This window comes from Pezoporus occidentalis, unplaced genomic scaffold (assembly GCF_034315485.1).
Source record: "Pezoporus occidentalis ecotype Australia unplaced genomic scaffold, CSIRO_AGI_Poc_V1 ctg4, whole genome shotgun sequence".
In the NCBI taxonomy this organism is placed as follows: Eukaryota; Metazoa; Chordata; class Aves; order Psittaciformes; family Psittacidae; genus Pezoporus; species Pezoporus occidentalis.
Genome location: NW_026915724.1, coordinates 6,635,442 through 6,647,882, shown reverse-complemented (window position 1 = coordinate 6,647,882; position 12,441 = coordinate 6,635,442). Strand labels below are relative to the sequence as shown.

General features: G+C 39.7%; 1 protein-coding gene across 6 annotated transcripts in view; it reads right to left on the bottom strand.

Annotated features, from left to right (window-relative positions):
* Window positions 1–12,441, bottom strand: part of ASPH (aspartate beta-hydroxylase) — a 111,514-nt gene extending 99,073 nt beyond the window's left edge. For all 6 annotated transcript variants that reach the window (XM_062633302.1, XM_062633303.1, XM_062633306.1 and 3 more), the window contains exon 1: window positions 12,154–12,441. In XM_062633302.1, the coding sequence (XP_062489286.1) occupies window positions 12,154–12,214 (61 nt within the window). In that variant the 5' untranslated portion in view covers window positions 12,215–12,441. The remainder of the gene's footprint in view (window positions 1–12,153) is intronic.

Genomic DNA, 12,441 nt, shown 5'->3' with positions numbered 1-12,441 from the left:
TTTTACAGATAAGACAGAAACTTTTAAGGCAATAACTGTGGTTTCACATATAAAATATTCCAATCTAAAATTTTCACAAATATCCATACTCAGAAATTTGTTTGTTTGTTGTTTTTTTTTTTACAAACAATCATGACAGCAGGGTCTTTCAAGATCTAAAGCTTAAGGTAAAGGTTTACTTTTAATAAATTCAATATAAATTCTTTGTGATATGAAACTGATTCTTCCTTTTGCTATCTAAAACATCTTCACCACTGCAACCTTAATGGAAATGGGGGGGGACGGGGACGGACCCAAACCTGGCCTTTTTATTATTATTATTCTCATTAAAAACTAAATTATCTGCTCTGCACTTTATATAGAATAATAGAATAGTTAGGGTTGGAAAGGACCTTAAGATCATCTAGTTCCAACCCCCCTCCCATGGGCAGGGACACCTCACACTAAACCATCTCACCCAAGGCTCTGTTCAACCTGGCCTTGAACACTGCCAGGGATGGCGCACTCACAACCTCCCTGGGCAACCCATTCCAGTGCCTCACCACCCTCACAGGAAAGAATTTCCTTCTTATATCCAATCTAAATTTCCCCTGTTTAAGTTTGAACCCGTTACCTGTTGTCCTTACACTACAGTCCCTAATGAAGAGTCCCTCCCCAGCATCCCTATAGGCCCCCTTCAGATACTGGAAGGCTGCTATGAGGTCTCCAAGCAGCCTTCTCTTCTCCAGGCTGAACAGCCCCAACTTTCTCAGCCTGGCTTCATACAGGAGGTGCTCCAGTCCCCTGATCATCCTCGTGGCCCTCCTCTGGACTTGTTCCACCAGTTCCATGTCCTTTTTATGTTGAGGACACCAGAACTACACACAGTAGTCCAGGTGAGGTCTCACAAGAGCAGAGTAGAGGGGCAGGATCACCTCCTTTGACCTGCTGGTCACCCTCCTTTTGATGCGGCCCAGGATACGGTTGGCTTTCTGGGCTGTGAGTGCACACTGCCTGCTCATGTTCAGTTTCTCGTCAACCACCACCCCCAAGTCCTTTTCCACAGGGCTGCTCCGAATCTCTTCTCTGATAGACTATAGACTATAATATAGTCTATATGGTTATAAAGATTAATGTGCACATTATCAAAGGACTTCAATAAACTAAATCTGAAACTTTCTAGTGAAGAACAGGGAAACAGATGGAACAGAAAGATCAAAGAAAACACAAAGACCAGAATTTAAAGTCAAAATAATAAGTTAACCAAGTGAAAGGCAATTTTGTCTTTCTTGCTGCCAGCTTGACTGATTTTTACTTTAGTATTTGAGGAATTTTTCCTTATTCCACATATCGATCCTCACATAAGCCTTTAAGGTACTTAATTTTCAGTCAGATTTCTCACAGTGAAGTATCCTACTATGCAAACAATCAAAGAACATAAATATTGAAAACAAGCAAAGTCATAAACTCAGGATGTGACAACTAAGCAGGCTGACTGTAGAGATGCTGCTGGTGGCCAACTGAAAGAGACAAAAAAAAAGAAAAGATATGCACCAAAAATTATGTAAAGGAACTGTAGGATCATAAGTGCCTTGCTGAACTTCCCTAGTGAAAGGAAGCTCCTCCCTTCAAAAGATGAAGTGATTCCATTGAACGACCCCCTTGAATTCAGCACTTAACCAGGATGTGAAAAATCAGAGATTGTTCTTCATAGGAGAAAACTGAGTGTCTGAATTTCTTCAGAGGTCTAAATCACATATTTAAGCATGCCCAAGGGTATGAGAACAAAGCCATTTTAGTCCTTCATGATGAAGCTATTTATTCATGCATAGTCATTATCTTAAGTGGCCACAACAGGAATTTGTAAGAGAGGAGCTCTGCAAAATAGAGACTAAAGCACATTTCTTTCCCTCCTTTCTAGGTAAAGAAGGGGACTCTAGACATAACTGGCCTATCCCCATGCTCACCCTCAGCAGCCTGAATCTTTTGTTTCACATTGGATTGGAACAGTTTCAACAACAAGAATTTAAAGTATACACTCTCACTTCTGTTCAAGTATACCACATAAACAGCAGCTGCAAAACTAGAAGTCAGCCAAACCTTTTCTTCAGGAAGAAAATGGAATTAAAACTTTTTCTACTCTATCCTGAGTAAGAGCTCTGATTATTTAAGTATATTTGCTGAGAAGTACGAAGGCACTTTTTCCAACACAGCATCAGCTCCTCAATCCTATTATCTGAAAATACACTTCAGGTAAAATAGCTGATATATGTCGATTTTTCTTTTTTATATTCAATTTATAAAGAGAGATGGTCAATACTTTTAAAAAGTTAGCCTGTTTCTGAATACATGCTGTTATAAGTCAAGTATTTTTAAGCCTATAGATACCTTTCTGGTTCACAGGAAGCACCACAACATTCGGAAGAGTTTTTTAGTTGCAAACTAAGGTGATTTGTTACCAAGACGGAATTAATTATTCGTCAGAAAAAATCCAGCACACATCAAGAATAAGATTAGCATCAGGCTGACTGATGTCAAGGATCATTCCAAGGATAGCGTTTGTTTTCATCATTATTCTTATGCAATTACATGCATTCTGTCTTACAAACAGCGAACAAATCCTGACTGCTTTCCGTTCAAGTGATTCTTCTACTATATACACAACAAAAATCAGAAAATTTATCCACAAGTAATCTACTCATAAAAGAAACATCAGAAGAATGACTAGCTTTGCTGTTTTCTTTTTTTAAAGGAACAGAAGTTTTTGTCTCCAAAACACAAACAGACACAAATTAAAGACAAAAAGAAACTTAATGAGAAATTCTGCCCTGAAAGGTTGCATAGTTCCATAAGACTTGTCAAAGGCACTTCATCTAAACACATCACAACATTGAATTCTACTTGCGATGCTAGCTCTGCACTTTTCAGTGAGGTTTAGAGGGCAGATGTTTGCTACCATACGAGCTGCTGCTGTTACTTTCCTCTGGAGTTCTGTTTATCTAAGCATAACTGCTGAAGTCAGATGAGGTAAAAATGAATGCACAGATACATGTTAGTAAAAGAAAATCCTGAACCTGCACCTGCTTCTTTTCTAAACATGCTAGGAATATGACTGCTTCCAAAAGCCAGTCAAATTTTGTCCAAGCCATGTTTGGGGTTTTCCTTTTTGATTATCCAGATGAACATCTTTTTTGATTAGTTCTTCAATTAGGATTTATTACAAGGAAAACTATACACAGATGTGCACATAGTTTAAATGGATAAAAGCAACACTGCTTACAACTTGAAAGAGTTGTATAATGAATACTGTCAACAGGAATGTATTTACAGCAGTATTTAATGCATCCATCACAGAACGGATCGGGTTGGAAGGGACTTTAAAGCTTATCCAGTTCCAACCCCCCTGCCATGGGCAGGAACACCTTCTACTAGATCAGGTTGCTCAAAACCCCATCCAACCTGTCCTTAAACACTACCAGGAATGGAGCAGCCACAGCTTCTCTGGGCAACCTGTGCTAGTGTCTCATGCCCCATTACTATTCAGGTATCATAGTTTGGATTACTTCTATTATTTTTTATAAAACCTTTTCTCCACAAACTTACAGTATAACAGGCTTAAAGATTCAGCACTTCAGGAGAGATGCATTAAGTCCTTTAAAGACAGAATAAAAATATTGCTTGTTATCTATTTACTCTTCCATACAGATCTATTTAGACTAAGTATACTTTCCTACAGTCTGATATTTGTTCTAAACACTTCAGTCAATTTTCTGAAGTGTTATTGTACGTGCATACAAACACACACACACAAAAAAAAAGAATTCACATTCAAAACTGAATGCAGAACTTGGCTGTTATAAACTTACTTGAGTTAAACATCAAACCAAGAAGTTCCAGGATAAGACTACAAGCTTATAAAAAAAAAAAAAATAGCTTGTTTTCTGTTACAGGATCAACATACTTGTATCAGCTATACCACTATACACAGCTATACCAATTTTAACTGTGTAGATGACAAAGACTTTTAATAGGTGCTATTTTGATTAGCCAACTCTCTCCCACAGAACATTTGGAAATAATAAGATCTAAAATTAAACAATCTACCCATCTTGTATTTGAATGATTTAAGGCAGCTGATAGTCCTACATAATTACTAGGTTAATTAAATATTTGGTGGTATTTAGGTCAGAGCAGAGATCACAAAAGGTAAATGTGGAAAAGAAACACAAGAAATGCTTAAGCCCAGAACATGCAAATTCTGTTGGTAGTGACCTTTAAGAGTTTCTATTCCATAAGGTTGAAAATCCTCATTGTGTGGAGCACACTGGAATTAATTTTAGAGTATTTTTCCTTGTTCCATTTTCCTATCTTGTCATATGGGACAAGTTGACCATACCGACAAATACCAATTTGTTTTAGCAACAAGTCCCAATTATGCTACAAAAGAAAGAAAACAGATTATATTTTTTCAATTTTTCGCATGGTTTGAGGAAGTTTCAAATAGAAGCAACTAAAACTCTAGTTGCCATGCAAGTACCTACAACTCTTGCTATTTGCAGGTTTCTGCTCACAAAAAAACAAAAACAAAACAAAACAGAACAACAAAAAACCTACATCAAGGTAACTAGGTGTTAGTTCATAGAGGCACTATGCACCTGCAACTCCTACAAAGTTCAAAAGGGTCTCACACCTACAGTTTTAAAAATGTTTGTTAAAATACATTGCTAAGAGATCGCAGTTGCAAAAATACTGCTCTTTTCACAGCTTTCTTGTTTCAAAACATATAGCTGTCCCCTCCAGTTACTATGGAAAGAAATAGTACCACAGCTACAAAACTACTATGTGAACCTTTTTCTTTTAGTATTAAATAAAGGCACAACACAACTCAAACTTAATAAAACACTAGTATAAAAAGTGAGATTTGTTACATTAGTAATTAATTGTCATTCAACAGAACCTCAGGAAATAAAAATGTGAAATAAGAAAACTGCTATGCAATAGTCACAAAACCCCTAGCTATTAAATATTTTATGAAGAAAATCTTCAAACAAACTACTTGGAAGCATTTGTTACACTAGGTAAGTACATGCATAATAACAGTGCAACTACACATGAAGCAGTCTAAAATTTGTTTCATTTAAAAAGTTCTAACAAAGCTGAACCACACAGTCTGTTCAAACTCAGTATACGCTTATCTGCATACTTATTTCCAGTGTGTTTAAAGACACATAATAGAGCTATAGTTTCCACTTCAAAGCATAGCTCAAAACTCTTCCATGCAAAGAGCTAGCCCGTAGGATGCAGTTAGGAAAAAAGGTTGCTGCAGGCTGTGCACACAAATTACCAGTTTGTGCTCTTCATCAGGAAAGAACCACTTGGAGTAAATCTGAACTCCTCTGCTCAAGATCTCTATAATGAAGAATTCAACATAAGAATTAGCACAAGAACAGTTATTACATGTTTCAAAGTGATCCAGAAATGTCCAGCTGAAAATGAAGGGTTATTTTTTTCAGACAGGTGATCGCTAAAAGGGGTTTGAGTTTAAAGAAACAGCAATATTGGAATCTCACCTCTTTATGCACTCTGTAATCAGAAACAATCTTCTACTCCTGGTAAATTTTGTTTTTACTGAAGTCCTTACATATCCAGCCATTACATTAGCATATCCAACCAAACCATTCACCTTCTGTGTTCACACTACCGCTCCATGATGACATGATCAAACATAAAACTGCAGATTCAACCTTACCCTGCCTCAATGCCCAGCCACCCATTGTCATCTCTTCCCTTCTACCTAAACGACTTTCCATAAAGCTGTGAGCTGAGCCAGTCTGGGGGAAAAAGGAGAGTCAGCTTTCAGGTTGTCAGTTCCCTGTGTGGTTCACCTATGAACTGCACAACTACTAATTCAGGTACAGAGAAGGGGAATTGAAAAACAGAAGACTGCAGAGCAATCTCTGACTGGATTAAGTTGAATGCAGACATATAGCATTGAACTGTAAAAAAATTTAACGCCTTAATCCCCCAATCTAATATACATACCTGGAGTCTGAACCTAGTCTAGCTCAGATGGGGAATTTTCACGTGCATTCTCTGAGTAATTGGCAAAATCTGTCTCCCTGGGATTATTTTAGTACTTTAGGTTCTCCTCCTAGCATTTTAAATAAGTCCTACCCTCCAAAGGCAATTGAAAAGGTTACTTCTCTTGCATAACATTTAAACTCTTGATGATATACTTAAAAAAATATATGAACACAGATATCCTCGCAGATGTCTAGTATAAGGCTCCTCCATATTGAAGCACCATGAGTAATAATACCTTTTAGCCCACAATGACTTCTCGCATGCAGGTAAGATATATTAGACAACAGAGCAGGCCCAGGATTGCAGACCACACTAGATCAAAAGGGACAGGAGAACTTTCCTCGATGTCTTTATCAAGCAGAAGCATCTCTAGAAGCATCTACCATCGCTCCAAAATTCCCAAGAAGTACTGATAGAGGGAAAAGGTTCAGCCTCTTTTTGTTTCAGGTTCAGCCTTTTTTTTTTTTCGCCAATCCTGCTATACTTAGGTATCAATCTTAAAACCTAAAATAATACTTTGAGAAAAATCAAAGAGAACAAATACCAGGCAATATCTGAAAGGGGCCTATAGGGATGCTAGGGAGGGATTCTTCATTAGAGACTGTAGTGATAGGACAAGGAGTAACGGGTTAAAACTTAAACAGGGGAAGTTTAGATTGGAGATAAGGAATAAATTCTTTCCTGTTAGGGTGGTGAGGCACTGGAATGGGTTGCCCAGGGAGGTTGTGAATGCTCCATCCCTGGCAGTGTTCAAGGCCAGGTTGGACAAGGCCTTGGGTGATATGATTTAGCGTCCCTGCCCACGGCAGGGGGGCTGGAACGAGATGATCTTAAGGTCCTTTCCAACCCTAATTATTCTATGATTCTATGAATACGGAAGTAACTTAACTCCAGTTCTAGATGAATGAACAAAGAGGTTTATCAAGGACTCACTATTCCAATGCAAATCTGCTCAAGTATACAGGGGAATACATGTGTTTACAACTGTACGAATGTTATCTACATCACTTTTGTGTAGTCAGAGATAAGAAAACTTACTTATTTGAAACGGTACTGCCTCGAGTTTTGTACAGGAGAACCAGTAATTTCAGTGATGACACTGCAGCAGCATACCATGTAAATTACAGATGTTTGGATCATTACTGTTGCTACCACTACTTAATTTGGCAGATTTTACAATATGTCAACATGTTTTCCATAACTGCCATCTTGAGCAAGATGCAAGGCAGACAGACGAATCACAGAGGTGGCTGCCTGCATTTCATGGTTTTGCATTTAGATGCCATTAAAATTCAGAGATCTAGTATTAGTCCCACAAACCATAATCAACTTTTCTGATTAAATCCATCTTGTTTCAAATAGACACGTTTTTTAACAGTCTACGCCAAACTGTTTAAAAAACAGCAATATCTGACATTAATAATAATTCAAGATCTTCAACTAGTTGTAAGCAACTAAATTAGGCAATAGGATAAGCTCAGTGAAGAAATCACAGCAACATTTCTAGAACAGTATATAAAGATTCTGCCTGTGAGAGACAAAGAATTTCTCATCTGTCTGCAATAGTCTATAGCAACTCTAACAAAGTAATAACATTCTGTTGCATACACCTGAACACCGAAGATGTGACACAAAAACACTAACACTGAGTTTAAATAGACAAATCAAAGTACTGAGCAGTGTACTAGCTGAATTCATAACGATCTGTATTAGTCCAGCAAACACTAGGAGTTAGACTTGGACAAACCAGTCAAAACATTTGTGAAGCTCCACAGAGCAACTCAAATTTACACCTCACTTATGTACTCCAACACCTTAATACCCTTCTTCCTAAGGATTACAATTAAAATCAAGAAGGATATAATGGATAAATTGTAACACAAGAAATCAGAGAATACACTACACAACTGCAAAGCCAAGAGCATAAAAACAAGCCCACTAGCTCAGGTCAGAAATTAGGTAAGACAGAATTTTTAGAAAGATGGGAGCATCATATTTACATAGAATCCACAGAGTAAAAAGATGAGTTGTTATACCACAGCACAGCTGGGTAGCTGAGAAACCAGAGAAGGCACAAACAGTCCCACATGCATTGGAAGCAGTGATGCAAAGTTCGACACTCCCAAGAGCCAACAAAAGAGCAACCCGTTTAGCCAACGATCTTTCTCTGCTCCTTAGGTAAATAAAAAAACAAAAACAACAACAACACCCACTAATAGAGAGTCTCACCCAGAGAGAATACACTATAAAGTAGTCTTTAAAACAGAGAGGAGCTAAAATGTCAAAGTTCATGCAAATTAACAGACAACTATCTTTCTAGAACTGATCCTGTTAACTAAAATAAGAAGTAGTATTATTATCAGGTCAACTTTACTGTATACCAAATAAATATATAACTCAAATTTGAAGAAAGTTGAAAAGCCAGAAATTAGTGAAAGGTCTGGATTAAGGGACATTAGAAGGTCCAAAAGATGAGTAAAAGGAGTTAAAAGCTTGGCAGTACCTTTGTATTTGGATATATAAGGAAGCTACATTGTTAAAACCAGAAAAAGTTAAATCAAACATCTGGGATCTTGCAGAGAAAAGTAAAGAATGTCAGAAGATGATCTCAATCATTACTACAGAGATTAAAAAAAATTTATCAAAGCAACAGTAGAGTTCTTTGATTTCTATCTGCGTCACGACAAAGCTTCAGAACTAGCAGAGCTAGGACTTTTTTTTCTTTCTTTTAATATAAAATACAGTTGTCTGTAAATACAGACAATGCCTTGTGTTGGAAATGTGGTTTGTGTAGTGTGGCCTTACTGGAGAACCACTCACCCACTTGTTAGAAACACAAAGAAAACAGACAGCAATTGTTGCCCAACTATATGATCGGTGATAACTATGTTTAAGTAAGTCTTTGCTTACATACTGTAAGATAAAAGACAGCAACACAATGACAGATGCCTTATCATTAGTACTCTTACTTCTACACGTTAGGATAGCTTACAAAGTAATTCATATTTTTTCAGCTATCTGTGTGTCCTGGGTTTTGAAACACACAACACTGTGTTTCAAAAGCAGCTGGGCTGCTGATCTTCACTCTTACTGGAAGGCTTTCCTGTAAGTGCTAATACCCAAGACATTTCCAAATCTCCCATCTCATGAGATTTGAGGGAGTTAATTCATGACCAGGTGACACGCCTGTCCCTCGTCTAATGAAGTTTTGAGTAATATTCCAGCAAGTATCTGTTATTTCATCTAGATGTCTAAAACTGATTTTCTTCCTTTAGAGAAGCCACATTTTTTACAATAGATCCTGTAGGGTAATGACAAGCAGCCAAACTTTCCAGTAAATAACAAACATGTTTCCCTCTCCAAGTATCCTCAAACTGTCAAATTTTGACCTGGTTTTCATTTTTGTACTCCAAATATAATCATTGCCATATTTATTTAATTCTGTGTCACTTTCAAAGAAGTATTCATCATAAGCAATACAAAGCTTATATACAAGTTTGAGCATTTTTAGTCAGGACTGGTTTGACAGCTTCTAGAATATGATTTTTTAAAGTAAAACATAGAGTTCTATTTCTAAAAAATATTTAATTCCAGTTCTGACATTTCAAAAGATCTGAAAAAAAAAACAACAAACCCACACAAACCCTATATACACTAGAGTTAGGTCTATCTTGGACTTCATCTATTTGTAAGATTACTGTCAACATTTTCTGATGCAGAAACCTAAAAGCAGATGACCACAATTAGATGCAGGCATTGTCTTCAGCAAATAGATTTTTAGATGTGCTGTCAACCTCAGTGGTTTAAGAGCTATGAGCAATGCCTTGGCAAGAAGCCACATCCTCTCCCAGACTGCTGTGAAAGTGAATACTACAACATTATCAGGAACAGTCTCAAACTTCAGGTTTCTATACTTCACAGTCTCAATTAAAAGCAGTCTCAAAATTACTTCCTTATCCCATTTTCACTTCCCCCAGCTGTGGAAGGCTTACTGGCTGCTCTAAAGACTCTCTTCCCCTAGCTGTTCCTTTATTCGCACAGGAGTAATCATCCATTACCTCCTTCTGCAGCTGCAACTATGAAAACAGCATCAGCTTCACACTGTCATTTTTACAGTTGTCCAAGGGATTCTAACTAGGAGCTGCTGATACTAACAAAACATTTGTGTAAAGCAGTTACATCTTAGGGGAGTGCGTAAGCCATTACTCATACTGCTTCATCCTCTCCTGGATTAAAGTAAACAGAATCCCCTGTGCAATTACACAAACCAGACATCTTTTAATACAGAGAGATAAAATTTTACTCAGATTTAAAATGAAAACCAACAGAATACTTTTTTACTAAGTCAGAGATTCAGTTTCCTGATAAAGTTATCAGCTTTACAGTGATATTTGAATTAACAGACCTGTATTCAGTATTTAAAATCATACCAGGGATGCATGTTCTCAATGCATTGTAATTGAAAATTTGTATTTAGATGTTTAATACTGGATGAGGATCAAAGCACCTCCAGTCCAAGCAAGAAAAGTATAATATAGACTCTGCAGCATAGGCCAGCAATGAAAGAAGCTACTTTTAAAAATGAAAAATAAAAAAAAAAACACATTTCTATGAATATTGTTATATAATTTAAATATAATCTCTAAACTGTTTTATGCTTAAGTATGTTTGAAATCTTTTTCTCCTAAATTCATCACGTGATAGGTAAACTAAGCCTGTATGATTCATCCTTTCATTAGAATCACAGTATGGTTTGGGTTAGAAGAGGCCTTACAGATCATCTAGTTCCAACACTCACCCCCACCCCCCCACGGGCAGGGACACCTCCTACTACACCAGGATGCTCAACGCTGCCGAAGGATGGGGCAGCCACAGCTTTTCTCGGCAACCTGTGCCAGTGCCTCATCACCCTCACAGTAAATTTCTTCCTAACATCTAATCTACACCTGCCTTCTTTCATCTCAAAGCCACTGCCCCTTGTCCAATCACTAGATGTCCTTGTAAGAAGTCCCTCTCCTAATTGACACTGTTCTCCATGTTACTGCTATATTCAGAGAATATCAGCAGATATTATTTCAGTGTTACCACCACATTTCACCACTGGGGCTCTGTGCATATGAATCTCAAACCCAAAGAAATTACATATAATGAGCAAACATTCAATCTCTAAAATCACTTCCTTTCTTCAGTGCAGCACAGCGTGCATGGTTGCATAGTGACTTCAGAAGTACATACTTTTTTCCTCTTTCTGCTATGCTTAAAAAAGCTACTAGACATAGTTTCTGTAGCTAAGCTGTCCACACACAGTATTTTATGAATAGACAGATTTGCTAAGATGTCCTTTATCTGGGGGAGCTGTCTCAAAAAACCTTACACTTGCAATTTTTTTTAAGATTATTTCTCCTTCCTTCTATACCTACAGAAACCATCATCCTAGATGCTACATCTACAAGAAAACTAATAACTTTAGAACAGTGTTGTTAAACAGGTCAGCCTAAGGACATACTCCAGCGTCCAAGTTCAACACAAGAATAACGACTTCACCAGCATCAAATGTTGGGCATTCCGGTTCTATCACAGGGTTCTAGAGGAAAACGTCTGAGCGGACTCTCCGGAGATACCAACAAATGTCGAGACTCGCCCGGGGCCAGCCCGGCCATTCCGGTGAGCTTTCGAGGGGCGTCCCCACCGCCTAGGCCCGGCCGCCCAAGTTTCTTCTCCACGTGAACTCCCCATGCGGGGAACGGCGGGGAATGACGGGAACGCAAGGGACAGACAGACCGCGGCCATCGCCCCCTCTCCAGCCCCCGCGGCGCCGGAGGAGCTCAGGGCCGGGGGAAGGGACAGGTGGGGGAAGCTGCACCTCAGCCCGCCGGGAGGGACGGACACCGGGAAAGGCGCAGCACCCTCTCAGTTCGCCCGGGAGCCCCCCCTGCCCGCGGTGAAGGGCGGCATCAACCACTTCCCCTCCCCCAGCTCCGGGGCTCCCCAGCCACCGCCCCGCCGCGCTACACGCCGGCGGCCGCCCCTCAGGGTCCGCGGGAGCCCCCGCCCCTTCCCGCCGAGATACGGCGCAGCGGCCCCGCTCACCTCTCTTAGAGCCAGGGCTAGGGCTGCCGCCAGCGCCTCTGGAGCCCTTGCGTGAGGCCATAGCAGCTCCTGTCACGCACCGCCAGGCGACGGCGGGGCGGAGCCCGTGCCGCTGCAGCGACAGCGAGCCAGGAACCGCTGCCGCCACCTGAGCGCCGCGTGCGGGAGCGCCCGCGGCCACGGCAGCGCAGCGCCAAACGTACCGCGGACCGGCCCGCCCGTCACCAGCCAATCGCGGACCAGCCCCGAGAACGAGGCGGGGCGTCTCTCTGCTCCGATTGGCGGGTG